Source organism: Leptosomus discolor, chromosome 2, assembly GCF_034619465.1.
Source record: "Leptosomus discolor isolate bLepDis1 chromosome 2, bLepDis1.hap2, whole genome shotgun sequence".
Classification (NCBI taxonomy): Eukaryota; Metazoa; Chordata; class Aves; order Leptosomiformes; family Leptosomidae; genus Leptosomus; species Leptosomus discolor.
In genome coordinates, this window is record NC_141392.1 from 18,719,593 (window position 1) to 18,739,069 (window position 19,477).

The following is a 19,477-nucleotide window of genomic DNA, read 5'->3' on the forward strand; positions in this document are numbered from 1 at the left end:
AGGGAGTAAAGGCCAGGAGAGAAAAGGGTGAGCCCTGCAGACCACTGAAAGGGCAGGTTTTCCTTAGCTTCAGCAGCAGCCTCCTTGCTAACCTGATAGGGACTGTCTGCTCAGAGAGAGCCCGTGCATCTCAACTGCAGTGGGGCTAATTTACCTGGATGTTATTTGCTAGATGAGAAAAAGACAGGAGCTATGGAAAGTGGGGAGAAATAGGTTTCTTAGATGGGGCCCACCCTGCCACATCTGGCAACTGTGACCACCACGTCGCCTGTTCCTGTCAGTGCCCAAGGCAGTGTTATGAATTGTCTTTACAGTAATTAACTCAGCTTCTTTCATCCACTCCCTAGTGACAGAGGGGCATGGAGAAGTGGATATTAGGCTGCATCTTAACTGCAGTCACTGTGAGATGGATGAGTGCCGTGTTGATCTTGAGACTCAAAAAGTCATTTGCTTTTGTGAGCCAGGCACAGAGTTGGCCGAGGATGGTGTGTCTTGCATAGGTAAGTAGGTGTATGGGATAGGCTACTAGCATGTGAAACAGAAAATGCATGGCAACAATCTGTAGTTTAGACTCTAAGGCATCCTGAATGTGTTATCTAGGCTTTCTTAAAACTGGCTTCTGGTGAATGTTACCTTCTTTCCTGCTGGTATGTGCAGTGGCGTTATTTGGCTAGGATACAGGCACATCAGTGCTGAGGAATGGTGCACAGAGCAGCATTGCTGGTTTGCTTCACAGTGTATGTTTGACGTACTGGGCAGCAGTCGAATTTTGCGCCTGGTTGCGCTGATGCTTACATTCTGCTGTGAAATCAGGAAAGTTTGCTAACTGAAGGAGTTTTCCAACTGAACTTAAATTTCAGGTCAGTCCTCTTGAGAACCAAAAAAAAAAATGTACAAGCTGAAGGAGAATATAATTCCTGTGAATTTGAGGGTATAAGGTGCAGGTGCAGAATCTGTAAGAAATTCTGCATGAGAGATCTCTGAGGAAAACTAAGGACAGTGCCTGTACTTGCCTTACTTGAAAAACCAAGTGCTCAGAGCTCCATTACTAGATTTCCTTCATATTCTTGCCCAGCAGTCAAAGCAAGCAACTCCAGGGTTTTGGGATCCTGCTCACCACTTTGTCACTAGCATGGGAAAATTGTTGTGTATTTTTACCATTCCCATCTGTAAAATGGGTAGAAAGCATGGTCATTTTGCCAGGGTGAAGTAAACCTTAATATATGGTCTCTGAATGCCTCGTGGTCTCAAGTGAGGATGCGGCTATGGAATACCTTGTGCTACGCTTACTGTTACCAGGTTTTTCTGCCTGGCTTAGATGCATTTGGGAGATGATATATTGCAGTCCTCCTTCAGCTTTTGCTGTGATTTGGCATTGATAGCAGCACTTTAACCCAAGCAATGTAATGTTCTTTCCATCTCCCCAGCCCCCTGCCCCTGGTCTTTATGGTCTTGTTTTCATACCCAGGGAGTGCACATGTTAATTTGTTGATAGCAAACCATCTGTTTTAAGGGCTTGATATTAATTGAGGAAAGTGCAACAATGAGATATTCAAGGTCATAGATCCTGAGAACTGATCATGCCAGAGGTCGCTCCTACACTATAGGAGCAGCCGATGAGTAAATGGAAGGAAGAGCAGAAAAATCTGTGTGAAAAAAGTGGCAGCTGGAAGATCATTTCAAATATGTAATTCCTTCTTCTCCTGCCTCTGTTACAGCTGAGCCAGTGGTTCATCTCCCTCTCTCCTTGGTCTTGTCTGTAGTGACTTCAGCATTGGTGGCTGCCTTAATTTTGGCTTTTTCAGGAATCATGATAGGTGAGTGTTTCTCTGCAAAAGATATTTTCATATGAGGGCTTGATCTGAGCCAGGGATAATTGGGCCCTAGGAGGCAAAAGGATTCAGGTTTTTAGCTAGTGCTGTGTTTAATGACACCTTCCGACACACATGCCTTAACTTCAGATTTCAGTAGTTGTTTCTAACCACAATGACCAATTTGAGGAGGCTTCAGTTACTGACTGTGTCTCAAGAGAGACGTTATTGCTTGTGTTGTAGTGTAAAGCTGCCAGAACACAGTTGCCACTGGTTTTGTGAGAGCTGTTGGTGCTTAATGACTAAAAGCAAGCGTCTTTATTTGTGTGCCTATATACAGATTTAGCCTCTTAATGCATGACATTTAAGTTTGAAATTCTCACATAGGTTCCCCTTTTACAGACTGCTGCATAGTAGGATGTGGGCATTCTTGGCATCTTTATTTGAAATTCTAGAAGGTATTTTTCACCCTTTCATTTTCTTATTTTAAACAATTGCAGACCTGCATTCGATTGCAAACAGAATAGATTTGAATCAATGAAAAGCAGCCAGGGATTCAAAACAGAGCTCTGCCACCTTTCTTTCTTCACACTGTATAGAGTCTGGGGGAGGGATGTACCCAGAGCAGCAAATGGCAACTATTAAATTAGATTTGCACAGCTGTTTCAGTTTTAAGAATTTCAGGAGTTACCAGTTACACACACATGGTCCTACATGTATGATTTCTGGCTTGACAGTACCCCTTTAAAATTACTAACTACTTCTCAGGGAGTGGAAGAGTAATCCACTTTCCATCCAACTAGCCTATCATTGCCATCTCAGGAAAGAGCAGCAATTTAAAAAATCAAAGCAAAAGCAATGGGGAGGAAAATGGAGGACAGGAAGGGTTTGTGGATAGGTCATTACGTCCGTCTGCCTGCATGTTTACCCCTTAAATTCTTCCCCTGAGCAACATCTGCTGGCAACGATGCAATAGCTATTTGCTGTCACAGTCTTTGGGCTTGATCCAGCTCCCACAGAAATCAATAGTAAGGGTAACAGTGATTTAACCTGCTCATGATTGGCATCTTTCTTTGAAAAAAATACTGTAATATCAATTGCTATTTCAGGGAATATCTACAGGGTGTCTTCTTTCAAGGTGTGATTTCTAATGAGGTTTCAGAAGTATCAGTGAAGTGTGATTCAAGGAATATAACGCTACCATAAACTGATTTCAAATTTACCCCAACTCTGTTGTTTAGTATCAGAGGAAGTTTTGCAAAATGAGCTAGTTTTATGTACAGTGTGTTATTCTAATGTAATAGTTTAGTCTTTCCATTTTGAACAATATGATGCAATAATTCATTTCAGATTTTAGTCACTTCTACATGATATAAGTCGGTTATACCCTGACTCCCTCAAGTTTGGAGCTGGACTCGTACTTGGAAGGTCCAGTTAAACTAAATAGAACAAAACAAAAACCTCAGAACTGTGAAATCGGATATCTCTGCAAGTGAAATTCATTTTACTTCTTGCAAACAGTTCATGAGCAAACCTGTTTCTTCATAAGATGTTGTAAATCAAAGGTTCCTGGATAACTTCAGATTCCATTTTCTATCTGTAATTATTTGACATACAGAAATATGACAGTGTCACTGTCTGGTTTGATTCACTGAAATTTGGCCACACAGCAAATTCCAGTGAGATGTGCTGCATGGCTGCTGTCCTGTTCCAAAGTCAATCTGTGTCTCTGCTTTACTGTGTTCTACATACTTAGTGTATCGTCGGAAGCACCAGGAGTTACAAGCCATGCAGATGGAGTTACAGAGCCCAGAATATAAGCTGAGCAAGCTGCGTACCTCCACTATCATGACAGACTACAATCCCAACTACTGCTTTGCAGGAAAGACCACATCCATTAGTGACCTCAAAGAGGTGCCTCGAAAAAACATCTCCCTCATCCGGTAAATTCATCTTTGCCTTCCCCATGCTTCACACCATGCACTCACGTCTGCTCGCTCTCTTACACAGGTGTGAACTCATGTCTTTGTACAAGTTCTCACGCACTTTTAGACTTATGTCCCTTTTCATAAGAAGGATATAAAGCTGCAGTAGTTAGGCTTATGTGGAGGGGACTAGGCTTTGGCAGTCTCCTTGACCTTTTACAGGTGCAGTGTTAATCTTCTGGGATTATGAGAGGAACTGAAGAGCCATCACCAGTAATTCAGACAGATCTTTTGCAGACTGTGTAATGAATGGCCCATTTCCAGTATTAACTGATGAAATGCTGAGAAGGCTGAGGCTTGTAGGAGGCTCTTTTAAAGTCTTTGATGGGATCTTTGGTAAAGACAATTACATCCTTAAGTACAATAGCAGGAAAAGCAATGAGTTTGAGGCTGCCGGACAGTATTAAAAAGACAGGAATGTAAAGCCAGCAGGATAGTCATGTCTAGATCAGAACTGCTTGAAAGTTCAAAACAGTCTCTTAAGAAAAACTTGAAAACAGTGTTCTTTCCCACCTTGCTCTACTGCAGGATACAGTGCATGCCACTTGTGAATGTGAGATTACCCTGGTACCATGCAGTTTTACACAAAAAGCCAAGAAGTGGAAGCAGGAAAGCTTGGGAGACTAGGGTGCCAAAAAAGGTGATGCTCAGAGCAGTCTCTGTGGTCTGCAATGTTTTGTTGTCTCTTACCTCATTCCTCCTTACCTGCAATTCTTGCTGGACTGCATCTGGAAGTTTCCAATGTACCCTGTGCTGCTACTGCCTTTGTCACTTGGGCTCTGAAAGGACTTCTGAAGTGTGGCAAGCTGCAGAGAGCAGAGGATACAGTTGGGAATTGCAAAGGGCAGGGAAGGTGGACTTTTTGGGAGGAGGGTGAGTTATGAGCTGTAGAGATCTGTTTTATACCCTCAGTTTGCAATAAGTTGGTCAGGCATAGCCAAGAATAGTGTCTCAAGCTGATACCTACAAAATGTTATTAAAAGAAGTGGTTGAGTCACAGGCAACACAAGTCCTCGCTGTGGTTTCACTGCCTAGACTGGTCTTTATTCTGGCAAAACTACAGGCAGAGCTTATGCAAAAGCAGGGCAAATTGCCCTTCGCAGCACCTGTTTGAATGGGCAAGAGGGCAACAGCTTGTGCAAAACCAGTCCACCAATAGACCAGAGAACAGGATCAGTGCACCTCTCAGGCCAGACCTGGCTCTACTGGATAAGTGCTTGTTGTAGAAGAGAGCCTTTTACCCGGATCGAGATGCAGGAATGACTTTTAGAGTCTTGAACTACTACTGCCCAATGTGCAGCCCATGTAAGGATGAGAGGGACTCAGGATCTGGGATGCAGCCTCATTCTCTGCCAGAGTTCACTGTGTCGTTATGACATGCCTCCTGTGTGGTATAGCTGTTGTTGTACCAGTTGACTTAACTTAAGCAACTGAAGACTGAATAGACAGGTATGCAAAATCTGTGTCCCAAGGACATAGCACAGACTCTGTTGTGTTACTACTTTAATTCCTTTCTCTTTTTCTTATACCCTTATTCAAAACAAAATTGTAAATTTCATAATATGATCAGTACCAGAAATGATTCTCAGCACGAAATCCTAGAGCCAAGCGCTTTACAAGGCACTACTATCACCATTTGCTGGCTAAGGTACTTACCCAGAATCACAAAATAAATCAGGAAAATATATTTGGTTTAGAATTCAGGTCCTTTGAGAACCATTGTGCTTCCTAGTTTCTTGTTCACTGTTGTTTTTTTTTATGGTGATGCATAAATGTCATGGGAACTGTTAATGTGTTTAGGGTGTGGGAACACCAAGACTTAAGACCTATCTTTATTGAGCTGTTTTGGAGCGCCCACCACTACAGCACTGACACCAAAGCCATAGGAGAGTGCTATCCATTACACACTGCAGTGCTAGCAGCTTGGTTTCACTGGGGACTGTTCACTTTTGAGGATTGCTTTACATACCACTTAAATACATTGTAGGTCTGGGAAAGATCACATCAAGGTCTGGTCCTCTGCGTAGTGTGAGGACTGGTATCATCAGTGTCAATACCCAGTTCTCCCTGTTTCACTGCCATGAAAATTTTGAGCCCGTTCTGTGAGCTGTGACCACAGTGTTATAATGTGTGTTCTCTGTAGTAAAACCTTCTTGTCTTCTCTGGTCTGTCCAGGGGTTTGGGCCACGGAGCCTTTGGTGAGGTATATGAAGGTCAGGTGGCAGGGATCCCCAGCGACCCCACTCCCTTGCAGGTGGCTGTGAAAGTAAGTGACAGTGTATGAGTTATCATGATGGTTTCATGCACCTTTCACCCGAAAGTCCCAATGCATTATAAAAATAAAGATGAATTAAGCATTACTATAGTACTGAAGGATGTGGCTAGAAAGGTTGCTGCTCTGTTGCAACACTTCAATCCATCATAGCTATGGTACAGCTTGTAACATATGGAGTCGTGAGACTATTAAAAGAGATCTGTAAGTAGTAAATAGGCAAAGATTTCCCATACAGCTGCAGTAGACTGCAGGTATGAGAAATAAATCCATCCTCTGTCTGTCCTGCACATGCTAAACCTGGTGTGGTAATCTGTCCAAAGCCTTTGAGTCAGAGGCCAGAAGTCTTCACAGGGCCAAGAGCAGCTGGCACATACACCAAAGAGCCTTCAGGTAGGAGATGGCTGGCTTTCCAGGGATCTCACCGCTCCATTATGGGATGAATAGGCACTGGATGTGAAGCTAAATCCTAAGAGAGCCTGATAGGGTTCTCTAGGCCTTCAGCAGTCTAACTAGCTTGTTTTCTCCTGGTAGCACAGTCCTACTGCTGGTTATAGTTCATAGTCTTGCTGGGAGGTAGGAGTATTGAACTGTGAGAGAGCTCAGGAACTGTGATCTTATTCCTTGTCCCCCATACGTTGAGCATTGTTCCCTGTACACTCTGGGCTATTTAATTTGCTGGAAGGAGGGTGACAGTGGTGTTAATGGGCCACGTGTTCTGATTACCTTTCAACAGTCTTCACAGTTGTGTTTAGTAATGGTCTACCTATTATCTTAGAGCAAGATTTCTTTTGGAGAAATAAGGACTGCTGCAGACTATGTTACTGCTTTTCACTGTGCCAGGTGTTCTACGTCTCTAAGTTTAAATATCTTCTCCTTGTCAACCTGTTCTTTCTTTTCCAGACATTGCCAGAAGTGTGTTCAGAGCAAGATGAGCTGGACTTCCTCATGGAAGCTCTCATTATTAGGTGTGTATGAATAAGATGCACATCATTTGTGTAGGCTTGCAAAGCCCAGTACTGTAAAGAAAAAAGGTGCTTTGAGAGGTGATGTCTGCGCAACACATTACACAGTAGTTTTAGACCATGGCTGTCAGTATTTTACAAAGAGGATAGGTATTACCATCCTCTTCTATTCTTCTTACAAATGATGAGGCACCAGATGATTAAGGGCTACATTTTCAAGAGGATCCACACTGGTTTTCATTATCCAAAGTTAAAATCTTTAGGCCCAGTTTTCAGAATTGATAATAGGATCCTTTGATTTGTCTCAGAGATCAGAACATGAGGTAAAAACAAACCTTAGGAGTTCGGTTTTGACTAGTTAAAAACTAACAGATGGCATTGACTTAATGCTGCTGTCATGTCACATGTCAGTGACTGAGTTCTAGAATCCATGCAAATAGTTTCCCGTCACATTGAGGTCTGGAGAAATAAGGCAGTATTAGAGACTAGACCTTGAGGAATATCTCTTACATAAGCAGATCCCTCTATCAGTATGTTGTTTGGAACAACTCAGCCCTAGCCCAGGTTCTGCCCTTGGACAGGAAAATTAGGAGCACACTTTATTATCAGACATTCTCTGCTTCCTATGGCCCTCAAATCTTGCTGTAGCCCAAAAAGGATGCAGAATACAAGAAGAGGAAAAGCAGCCAAAGGCCACTCCTTCCCCATCTCTGTTTCTGTGCTATGCAGACAGACACAGAATGCAGCACTTAGCTTTACCCAGTTACCCTACCTTTGAGATTTGTTACTTTATGGGGAAAAAAAACATTCCCCACAGCAAAACATTTTGATTTTTTTTCTGCAATTGTGCTTTTTGGATCAAAGTTTCTCCATAATTGAGTCTCTCTGTCTCCACAGCAAGTTCAACCACCAGAATATAGTGCGCTGTATCGGGGTGAGCTTGCAGGCACTTCCCCGTTTCATCCTGCTAGAGCTCATGGCTGGAGGTGACCTGAAATCGTTCCTGAGAGAGACGCGGCCTAGACCGGTAAGAAAAGAGAAAATTGAATTTTATTCAGTAAGCTGCTGCCACAAGGCAAATACATAACTATAAAAGAGCTGATCCATGCAGCTACTATTTCCCAGCATTTCAGAAGGTCAGAAAATTTCTGTTGCTAAAAGACTGCTCTGGGGGCAGGACACAGATAGGGAACAGGTGCTGCTGGGGTTATGCAGAGGTGCCTGATCCCTGGAGTTTTCTAGATAGCATTGGAGGTACTATCTAAAGAACAAAAAAAATCAAAATTAAGAAAAAAAAAAGTTAGTCGACTCTTCCCTTCTCACACCAGCTGGGGATGGGTTGGGGGGAAGCATTGGGCTAGTAATGATAAATCTGTATTTTAAACTGCTGATCAGGTGTGTTTCTGTGGATATCTGTCAGTGCAAGTTTGACATAGGCAAGGAGGGAATCTGGCCTGGACCAAATATTTTAGTCCAGAGTTGTAAAGATTTTCCCACTGAAATCAGCATCCATAGGAAATGAAAGTCAGTTAGAAATGCATGAGAAATAAATTATGACTTCTAGAGAGGAATCAGTATTTCAGAAGAATAAAGTTTGCTCTGAGTCCCTGCATCATAAAGGCACCCAGATGTTGAAGTTTAGCACCAGGGCCCAGCTTCATGCTTTTCTCTATTTCTCTACATTTCTTTGACACGGGGTAAAGTGCTGGATTTTATCAGTACAGGAGAGACACAAATTAGCTCTAACAGATATAAATAAGATTCTTCCTTGAGGCATCTGGAAACAGATCAGCTTTGTATTTTTTCCTTGCAGTCTGGTTTTCAGACATAAAATGGTCTGTGTTGCTCAGGAGCCCTGCAGCCTTGGACAAGGTTGCAATAAAGTGTCTCCTGCCTGGATAAGAAGGCTGACAACCCAGAAAGTCAAGATGTTTGAACCCTGAGCAAGTACTCTTTATAAACAGAGGCTGGTGTTCTGTAGCACCTAGAGGTGCTGTTGTTACCTTATACAAATGGGATGAACTTGGTGGTAGGTGAATGGGGAAATTCATGGTCTGCAATGTGGGCTCCACTCTCACCCAGTGCAGAGCAAAATGGCATGGGCAAGGTATGCTGCCTGGTAGATGCTTTGTTCAGAGCTGCAGTACAGGCTGTGCTAGATGTGTGAAGTGGCAGGTGAAACATGATAGCATAAGGCAAGGGTATACATCACTTTGCAATGCAAGCATCTTTTGGCTCATTAAATTAGAGAGAGAAGCCAGCTCAGTAACTATCAGGATCTTGTGAGGAAGCACCAGGAACATTAGTCCTGAACAGCAGGAATTTTTACCTGCTTGCAGTAAAATGAACCAGTTGCTTTTGTGGATGAAAAGCTCTTAATCTTTATAGGATGCAGTCATGGGAGCCTTCTGACCTGAGGGGTTTGTCTGTACCCCAGCCATGTGTTCCTCCTTGCATGCCAGGGCTTCCATTTCTGTTAGCAGTAGCTCTGCACAACCCTTGTGAAACCCTAATGTCAGAAGAGGTGGATGGTTCATGCCAGGCACAGCATACATTACTTCCTTGATATTTCTTTCTGCCTTCACAGTCTCTCCTTCCTTTCTGCTTCTTTCCTTGTCTTTCCTGACCTGTTTGAGGTTATATGAGACTGACCATAACTACTACTACCACAAACAGGGTCTGTTCCCAGCACCTTGAAGTTCCTCCCCTATTTCTGCATTTAACTTGCTCCCAGGACTGAAGCAGACCTGGGACTGGTGCTATTTTCTGCTCTGTCCCATGCCTGTCACGCTTTGGGAAAGCTGAGTTTCAAGTGCAGATGGGCAGCTGGAATCTGGAACTGGTTCAGAAAAACAGTTTTCAGTCCCTCTTTGACAGTTGGGTGAATGTAGACAGCCTGACTGTGCGCAGACACAGATCCACATGTTTCTGCTCCATTTCTAATACCTTCCCTCCTCTTGCCTTGCCCTGCTTCTGCTACCGTCTCACGTGGTGGCTGCCTGGCTAGAATGACAGGGTAATTCGTCGTCTGGCTGCTGGGGCAGCTTCAGAGGGGCTAACGGCACCTGTGGGTGCTGAAAAATCAGCCTCTGGTGCACATGTTTGAATGCTGGCTCAGAAACTATGAGGCTAGGAGACTGACTGATGAGAGATGAGATGTGGGGGGGGTGTTGTGCTCAGTGAAGTACGGGATCCAGCTGTGGAAGTGGATTTACCCTCTGCATATACTTGAGGTGTGACAGTGTCTGTACATAAGGCCCGTGGCTCAGTACTGCCAGATGTATCTTTGCGCTGCTGATAATGAACCCCGCGCTGCATTATTCCTCCTATTGCTCATTCAAGGAAGACAAGCAGAAGGCAGCCATAGCAGACGGGATGTCTAGCTTCCCAGGCCCATTAAAGGAAAGCAAAGACAAGGAACAGTGCAGAGTAAACAGGCTTCGATGAGCTTTGCTTCCAACAGGAATTAATTCAACACACAAGACCTAGCTGACTGACTTAGTAACAGAGCTGCACTGCTTACTGTGTGGTGAGCACCCTATGAATTACTGTTGACATTTCCCCTTGTTTTTTTCCAGTTTTGTATTTTCCACTTGGTTTCCTTACTACCTTGTCTTTCCCATATACTTCTGCTTTCAGCTTGATTGCAAAAGAGAGATTTACGTGTTCATTCTCTGCCTTTATCCCTGAGTTGCTCTCCTCACTCCCTTGCCAGTAACTTCAAATTCATTTGCCATTTTCATTCAAATATAATACAAGTGTGAAAGGTATTAATTGGCAGTAATTCCAAGGCTTCAAAAGAAAGGAAATTCCAAGGAAAAAGAAAGCACCATGCTGGAGTGACCACTGAGCAAAACAGTTGTGTTGTTTGGCTTGCTGCTGGCCAGCAAGAACCTGTGTGACTTGGAGCGAGACATGATGTCGTGCACTCAGCCACTGAAAAGCTTGGAAAGGAGCCGAGGGAATGGTGGAGGAGAAGGTGAAGTGAGGGAAGGGGGAACTTCAGACATTGCAAGGGACATTAAATGAGAAGCTAGAACTACCACAGGAGGTATCAAAACATGGAATCCAACTTAATGGGAGATCAAGGTGCTGACAGTCCAGGTTATTGTATGTTGTTTGTCTTTACATGCTTTTCACGTAAATAATGAAAGCCATATTCAGCCAATGCATAATGGTTTTTCTGGCTGCTAAGCAAGAACGATCACACGTGTAAGCCAAATGTTCATCCAACATCACTGATACAATACCACCAACTCGTGTGGAACATTGTCGATTTATGCCAGCCAGGTCTACTCTGAAAGCTTCAGATTTATACTTCTCCACGGGTCCAGGGTTTACTGCCCTGAACAGTTTCTGTGTTCCATTTCGAATGAAGTTTCACATCTATTACAGGATTACCCCTTTTCTCTCGTCTGGAGAGAGGCAGTCTGGTAGATTCAGAGATGTATGGAATCTGAGGCTTCATTATGAGCTTTGCAGAATTGTCCATTTTGGGAAGTTTGATCTGATCTTTCTCACTCACAGCACAGCAATCAAAGAACAGCTCTGGAAGATAAATCGTATACGGATGAATGATTCCCCTCCTTTGTGTTCTACAGCCTGTTGCACAGAGCAGTGATTACATTGAACAATACGCAGAATTTTGTTCATCTTTAGCAAGACGCAGCCTCACCTGGAGAGATGTCACACTAGTGCTTCCAGTGTGCGCGCTGCCCTGAGCAGCGGTGCATTGCAGCTGGCATCATCCATTCATCTGGGGAGCAAAAGCTGCAAAGTGAATCCTTTGGTGTCTCAAGGCTGCTCCCCTTGCAAAATGAATCCCAAACCTCCATTTTTCAAACAAATTACATGGCTAAATTGTCCTTGGCTGGGTAGTCACATCTGTTTTAGGACTGTATTTAGCCAAATGAAAGGTGGAAGGCATTCATCCAAGGAGGGGAAGGAAGGGGAAAAAAGGGAAAAAAGGGGGAAAAGAGAAAAAAACCTACGCTGTTCAAATCAGCTTGTAGCTTCAGCCTACTGACTGCCTTGCAGTATAGCTCAGGTCTGGAATCGATTGCACAGTAAAGAATGAGGCTTTTTACTCAGTTTTCACTTCAGGTTTCTGACCCTTGCTCAGAAGAGGAGGGGATGGGTAGATCGAGATATTCATTTCCCTTTGGTTATGCCCTGAAAGGGAAAAAGAAGGCATTTGCATCCTTTCCTACTGCAGCCATCTTGTGTAGCTGGTGAGTCACTTGAACTCACAGAGGTAAAAAAGATATTCCCCCCTCCCCACAAAAGGGGCGGGCGAAGAGGCTTGAGGCGCTTTATGTTTTCAGGAAATGGCTACAAAAAGAAAGGTTTAGGGGAAGACGCTGTCCAGTGTTTTAAAGAATTGGTTAAGTATATATATATGCAATGAACTATACTGTGTAAATATATGCAGGTGATACATAGTCATAAATTGTTCCATTTTATGGCACTGCACTAAAAAAAACAAGCTTTGTTCACGCAGAGATGCAGCATTTTTCAATTATTTCATTAGGCAAGTTTTAAGGCCAGGTTTTTCCTAGTGTCTTCAGAAGACGTTAAGAGGTTTTTTAGGTTTTACCACCCAATGCCCACTGTTTAGCTACTGCCTGCTGCAGAGCCTGGACTTCTTTCCTGTCCCATTTAGCAGTGGTTTAGATCAGGTGGGATGGCCAGTACAGCGTCACATCAGTCTGGAGATATGTTTCACCACAACAGACAGGCTGGCAGAGCCAGCAGTCCCTGTCACTGGAGACCCCGCGTTGGTTTGTGCATTGGTGGGAGACACCCATGGGCAGGGGTGCCTTTTGGGCACTGGACAGAGTGGTAGGTGCCATAAGGGAGAGCTAGAGGGTAGGATAGGCTTGTCTGGGTCCAGCCAGCAAGCGGCTGCTGTGGGATAAGCAGTCGCTGCCACCCGGCGGCAGTTGTTTGTCATCACCCCACGGGCAGCAGTGACTTCTCCCCCGCAGGACTGGCCGCAGGGACCCATTCACGCCTCTGTGCAGAAGCTGATGGTTTGGCTTCAGAGGCCAGCAAACGCGAGCTGGTGCTAAGCCTTCCCTTTTCGCTACAGCATCTGGCTCCTGCTGGCAAGGGCTCGTAGCTTCATCAGAGGGGCAGGAACAAGGAGTTGGCAGCCTTGGTCTGCCATAGCCGTTGGCTACGAAAACCCGTGTCAGTGCTCTGAGGGGCAAGATAAAACCTACACAGATGTGGAGGAGGGAAAGGGCAAATGTGACTCATCCCATTATCCAAAATGTCATTCTCATTGTTCAAGGTGACTTTAGAGAGGAGCTAGCAGTGATACAAAGAAACAGAGTGAGGACCAGTTCAGGCTACAGATCTCAAAAATCATTCTGAAAATTCCGAAACATCTCCCATGAGAACTGAGGGAAATTCTTATGGGGCATCCCAATGGAATTCGAAAGTCGGATCCAGCTGTTCTGATTTTGTCCCTGGGGTTTGTATGACATTGTGCCTGCACATCCTTTGCATAGTTCATTAATATGAACTCTGTCTTGTGCACTTTTGTAATCCCTTTGTGTATTAACATCTGAGCTGTGTCACTTGTTGCAGAGTTCCCAGCACTGAATCAGTGACGAATCATACCACATTCTTACTTTTAACTGACCTTTGTCCCTTGTCTTTTGGTAGAATCAGCCCTCCTCCCTTTCCATGCTGGACTTGCTCCACGTGGCTCGTGACATTGCTTGTGGGTGTCAGTACCTGGAGGAGAACCACTTCATTCACAGGTAGGTGAACACGTCTGTGTCAGTATGGGCGTGACTTGCAATGGGCCAGCACGGACTCATAGTGCCCTGCTTGACATGTTTATGTCCTGCTGCACTCCAGTGGCGGGATACCTTTAAAAAAGGTAGATAAAATCAGAGTGATAGAAGCACTTAACAGAAAAGCTGCTGTAAGTCAGGTTTCAGAGGTTTGTCGTTTTACCAAAGATCCTGAGCTCTGCCTCAGTGCCTGCAGTTGTGCAGCCTGTTTGGCTACTCTGCAAGTGGAAGCACAATCTCATGACAGAAGTCTTCAAAGCTCTCCCCCCTCATGAATTTTGCTTAGTGCCTTTCTGCTCATTCTGGAACCTTTTTCTTCTCGCTCTTGAAGACCGGCTGTACAAGTACAGCCAGAAGTGCAACACCCTGTGACTCTGCTCCTGCAGAACAGGGTGTTTGGCAAGTGTCTAAAATTCTGCCCATTGAGTAGAGATGAGTAGGGAGAGATTGTAGTTCCCTCTTCTGAAAGAGTTACCCACAAGGTATGCCACCATGTTATTCAGATCTCAAGGTTTACTTAAGCCCAGCAGATGTGGAGCTGGAGCTTTACCTGTGCACACAAATTCAGGCCATACCTTCACCTGCATATTGTTGTTCTTCTTGTCTCTGACAGTACAACACCCATTGGACAATATTTGAACAAGCATGCTAGGAACGGATCAGTGAATCATTCCCCAGACAGCTTGATGTTGCAACTAGTACATTGCTGAAATCAGCCCCACTGCTTGCAACTCCTTAGAGACTTAAAAATAGCTCTTGGGGTGAAGGGAGGCTCACAGGAGGCCCATTCTTTCAGCTGGAAGATGTTACGTGATGTTTAAAGAGAAAATGTTGAAGAGCAAAACTGCTCCTGCTGTTGGGGTAGATAAGGATTTGGGACACCATTATTTTTCCAGAAACACTGACTTTTCTGGCTGTTGTGGGCTCTCTGCAGCTCAGGAAAGTAGATACTATTCTTTGTTTTCTTTTTGGCTTGAAAAATTGTCAAATGACTAAGTGGTTCTTCTCTTTCTGTTGCTTTTCTTTCCTTTCCTTGTAGGGATATTGCTGCCAGGAACTGTCTCCTTACCTGTCGAGGGCCTGGGAGAGTGGCTAAGATTGGAGACTTTGGAATGGCCCGGGATATATACAGGTAGCAGAGCTAAGCCCAGGGTATCCGCAAATGGAAGCTCACTAAAATGAGTGAGGAGCTGTTTGTGCAGGAGTGCAGGCTCGTGTGCTGCTCTGCATAACCTTAGCAAGGCAAGAGGGGAGAGACCCACCCTGATGAATCCCAGCTAATGCTTTTTTGGTGTTTGCCTTCACCTGTAGTTTAACTGTGCTCTGGAGACTTTTCCCACTCCTGACAGCTTTCTTCTGGGTAATGAAGTCTGGTGGTCATGGAAGGCATTTTTCCTTCCTCTTGTACTCTGTCCTCAGGTTCTTGTCTTCACTTTCTCCACATTGAATGGCATTGATGTGCCCTTTTGTTTTGTGGTGCCAAATCATTCTGAGTTTAATCTCTCTCCTTGATACTACCCCTGCCCCTTTGGTTTGGTGTCATCAGTAAATCTCCTCAATTTACTGCAGATAAAGGAGGAAAGTGCAGATGAAGGTCAGGAAAATGTAATCACGCAAACTGGAATTCAGCCAGGACACAGGGTTAACTACTCTGCTCTTGCAAGAAGTGCCAGGAAATCCGTAATGACCACGAGCAGTGAGGGCTGCAGTTTGATATCTCATCTTCCAGATAGCACCTCCAGAAGTGCAGCACCGTGTCCTGCTGTGCTGAGGAATTGATTTGCCTCTGACTCGGAGGAAGGAATGCCTTGTACTCAGTCACCCACACTGTTTATTCCAGTGCCTCGCCGCCTTTATTTCCTGCTTGGGGATTCTCCTGTGCAATTATTAAACCAGGCCTGGCTCTGCTTAGCTTGAGATCTGACAGTTATCACAGCCTGAGGTGATGCAGAGTGCTACCTTCAAAAACTCAAGTGTATGAGCTGCCTTTTTTTTTTCCCTTCCTCCCTCTCCCTTTACAAACAGCCCCCACTCTGCCCCACTGTCAGATGGGACTCTGCTGGGACAAAGTAGCATCTGTCACACTCACACAATCAGCAGAACTGACTGCCAAGATGAACGCTTTGGTGCTGAGTTTTCAAAGGTGCCTTTGAAGTTTGCACGTGTTTCTGTGTCCAAGAATCCTGGGTGCTCAGGCTGTGTAGTTACAAACAGTGATACCAGCTTGCATGAGCAGCCTCCCGCAGCTGCCAGCGCAGGATTTGGGGCTTGTAGGTGTTATTTTAAATGACACACTAAAGGACTGATGTAATTTATATCTCAGGAGCAGGGGAGGTGGTTTTTGTACTAGTGCCCTTTAATGGCCAAGCATCCTCCTCATCAAGCTCCTCATTCTTATAAAGGTTTTTGGATTTCACTTTCAGTGTTTTAGACTGGGTACATACGGGACAGGCTTTTTTTATTTTTGGTGGGGATGCTCAAGGGACCATGTGTGAGGTGAGGTGGAGATCTTGCTGTGGCTGAAAAGTGCAGAAGGATGGCTCAGCCAGCAGCAGTTTACTGTGTGGGTAGTTCACTGGGAGTATGCACACAGGTAAGGATAACTTGGGTTCATCAGATCAGGCCTAAAGCACGGTAGATTAGAGCAGCGCTTCCATGATCTGCCCATTTCCACTGTTTTTGTGAGAAGGAACGGGTCTCTTCAGCATCTTCTCTGCCATGCTGTTTCACCTAAATTAGTCTCTCCTCTGCCTCATAATTTTAATATTTGTAATTATAAAAATCACTAACTAATGGCATTTGCTGAATTCTTGGCTGACTTTTTGTTTTGTTTGTGCTTTGCAGAGCCAGCTACTATCGGAAGGGTGGGTGTGCAATGTTGCCCGTCAAATGGATGCCTCCTGAGGCTTTCATGGAAGGGATATTTACATCAAAAACAGACACATGGTGCGCTTCCATTCCTCCTCTGTCTGGTCTGCCTGTCTCTGTTGTAACACCTTTTGTAAAGTGTGAAGATTTTGTAAAAAACACATGTTTTGTTCATTTCTCCTTTACTAAAAAGACAAGCTGGGTCTTTCAGAGACAGTAATCTTGGAGGAGACAAGGGAATTGAAAGGTCAGACCTGTGCAAAGGCGGGTGCTGCTGGGGAGGTGTGCAGGCAGGGGAGGGAGGTTGAGGCAGATGCAGGTGCTGCTTTGCTGATACAGGGAGGAAAGCATTCATTCCACACTGAGGAAAGCAGCACGGGAGACTGCGGGCAGGATCCATCCTGCCAGTGAGGGAGAAGGGCATCATGTATTGTGGCTTTCATCTTTCTCCTGGCCTGCAGCAGCACAGCTCTTGAGTTGTTGGTGGCCAGAGGAGGGGGAGGGAAATTGGGTGAGCAGGTGGCAAGAGCGCAGGATGTGTGTGGAGGGGAAGGGGCTGGTGGTCAGGCCACAGCTCCTGAGCGAGCCCCAGCAGAGGGGTAGAGGTACACCAGCTCATACGGCTGAGCTGCTGAGTTTCCCATTGCTGCAGATAGCTCTTTGCAATTTTAATCAAGACCATGATTTCCAAGCAGCTGACTGGACGAATGCTCTGGGAGGGGGTCCTGTCCCAGCTGTTGTCCCCAGAATTTGGCAGGCCACACCACACAGGCCCAGGGCTGTGGTGTTAGCTAGGGAATGTTTTTATCGTAGTCCGAGCTACAGGTAGGGGCTGTGGGGGTTCACTGGCATATTATTTCACACAGGGCAGCTTATTCAAGAGGAAAAGTTTGTCATAAGTGATCAGGGCACTGCTCCACTCAGTCCTGTCTCCAGCAGCAGCTGATGTCTCAGAAAAGCATAACCTGACTTTCACATTTGTTACATCTAGTTGAACAGTGCTGAGTACAAGGGCAAAGCAACCATATTTACCTACCTGTGTCATAGACTTCACTAACTTAACAGTCAACTACTGGTATCCATTAAATGATTCAAAGTCCACCACTACAACTGTGCAGCTTATTTATGTCTGAATCCTGCAGCAGTGATTTCCACAAGCTGCCTGACCACAGGCTGCAAAGAGCAATGCTGACGGTACTGCACCTAAGGGCATTGCCCCTCAGTGATGGTCATTCCTGTATCCTTCACTTTGTTTTTTTTTTTGCTTCTGTATTCAGGTCCTTTGGCGTGTTGCTGTGGGAGATATTCTCTTTGGGGTACATGCCCTACCCTAGCAAAAGTAACCAGGAGGTTCTGGAGTTCGTCACCAATGGAGGAAGGATGGATCCACCTAAAAACTGCCCTGGCCCTGTGTATGAGATTTTAACTTTGACGTATTCATGCAAATAAGTTTCTGTTTCAAAAGTTAATGGCTTTTAAGATTTATCTTATTGTGGCTGATCTGCGTTATCGGACTTGAGTGCCAGTGACTTCTCTACTATTTAAGTTTTTGCTTTGTTTTGGAGAATAATTCAGGGCCACTTTGAGAAGTACTGGCCACTGCTTGTTTGGTCAAAGATGCCACAATATTTCTGTGTCTTAGGTTAGCTAGGAAACTTCAGGTGCATAGGACTGCTCACAGCTAGGGAAAACTGGGCTACATTAGCTGTAGCCCTTTAATGAATTGTCCAAGGGATTTCGAGTGGCTGAGTTATTTCTCTGATGTGCTGTGGATTTCACCCCACTGGTGGCCACATTTCAGTGGTTGCAAGTGCATCAGTTGTCCAACTCTGGGGAAGGCAGAGCAGTCTTATTTATTGGAAGTCAGAGTGGTGATGCGTGCTTGTGGTTTCTAAGCTGCAGTGACTAGCTGTTATGTACCAACAGGATCTGCCATTTATGAGCATCTCCCGTTCTGTTCTTTCAGTTACCGCATTATGACCCAGTGTTGGCAGCACCAGCCTGAAGATCGGCCAAATTTTGCCATAATCCTGGAGAGAATTGAGTACTGCACTCAGGTATTGGTGTTCATTTGTCTCAAATGAGATGAGTGGAGAGGGCTTTACTTGAGGAGCGGTCTAGGCCAGCCAGAACACGAGATGAGAAGGCAGCTCTGCATTACTGCAGTCAGCAGTCCAGGGAGACTGATGTCAGCCTGGGACCAGTGGCTGGGACATTCACCTCGTCCGGTGGCTGATCCTTCTTGTCTTTCACTGCTTGAAAGGCTCAGGCTCATACAGCTTTACAAATAGCAGTCCTGTAGCTCTGCTTCTGCTTATAGAGGCACAGATTGCAACAAGCAAAAGAGCTAAGGCAGGCCAGCACCTGTACGCGCTTCACGTGCTTTGTGTCACCCAGTCCGTGCTGGTGTTTACCCTTAGGACATGGGCAGCACTGAGCAGAAATGGTCCTGGCTCAGAGCACACTTTGCAGGTGGCTTCTGCAGCTCTCGGCAATTTTTTGAATCTGACTTTGCTGCAGAAGGCAGGCGGAGACAGCCATGCTAAAGGAGCGGGGATTCTAAGGATAGGCAACAAGTGTCTGGCTTTCCAGGCTGAAATCTAATTTATTTATTTATTACCACCATTTTTAGCTTAGGAGGAGTGGAGTAGTTTGGAAGATGTTTTGCTGCCTGCATCAGCGCAGGCTTCTTGTGTGACCTCACACAGGTCTTTGCCTCAGTCAGTTTGCTTTCCCTCGCTGTTTGGGAGGCTTGGTGCGTTTTTCATGT

The 19,477-nt window shown here is 45.0% G+C and overlaps 1 protein-coding gene across 1 annotated transcript in view; it reads left to right on the top strand.

Annotated features, from left to right (window-relative positions):
* The window catches only part of ALK (ALK receptor tyrosine kinase), a 319,157-nt gene that overhangs the window by 298,366 nt on the left and 1,314 nt on the right, over positions 1-19,477 (top strand). Inside the window, exons 18-28 of the mRNA XM_086460670.1 lie at positions 348-500; positions 1,719-1,817; positions 3,568-3,754; positions 5,972-6,062; positions 6,972-7,036; positions 7,931-8,060; positions 13,706-13,803; positions 14,879-14,971; positions 16,684-16,785; positions 17,985-18,119; positions 18,674-18,764. Of these exons, the coding sequence (XP_086316796.1) occupies positions 348-500; positions 1,719-1,817; positions 3,568-3,754; positions 5,972-6,062; positions 6,972-7,036; positions 7,931-8,060; positions 13,706-13,803; positions 14,879-14,971; positions 16,684-16,785; positions 17,985-18,119; positions 18,674-18,764 (1,244 nt within the window). The remainder of the gene's footprint in view (positions 1-347; positions 501-1,718; positions 1,818-3,567; positions 3,755-5,971; positions 6,063-6,971; positions 7,037-7,930; positions 8,061-13,705; positions 13,804-14,878; positions 14,972-16,683; positions 16,786-17,984; positions 18,120-18,673; positions 18,765-19,477) is intronic.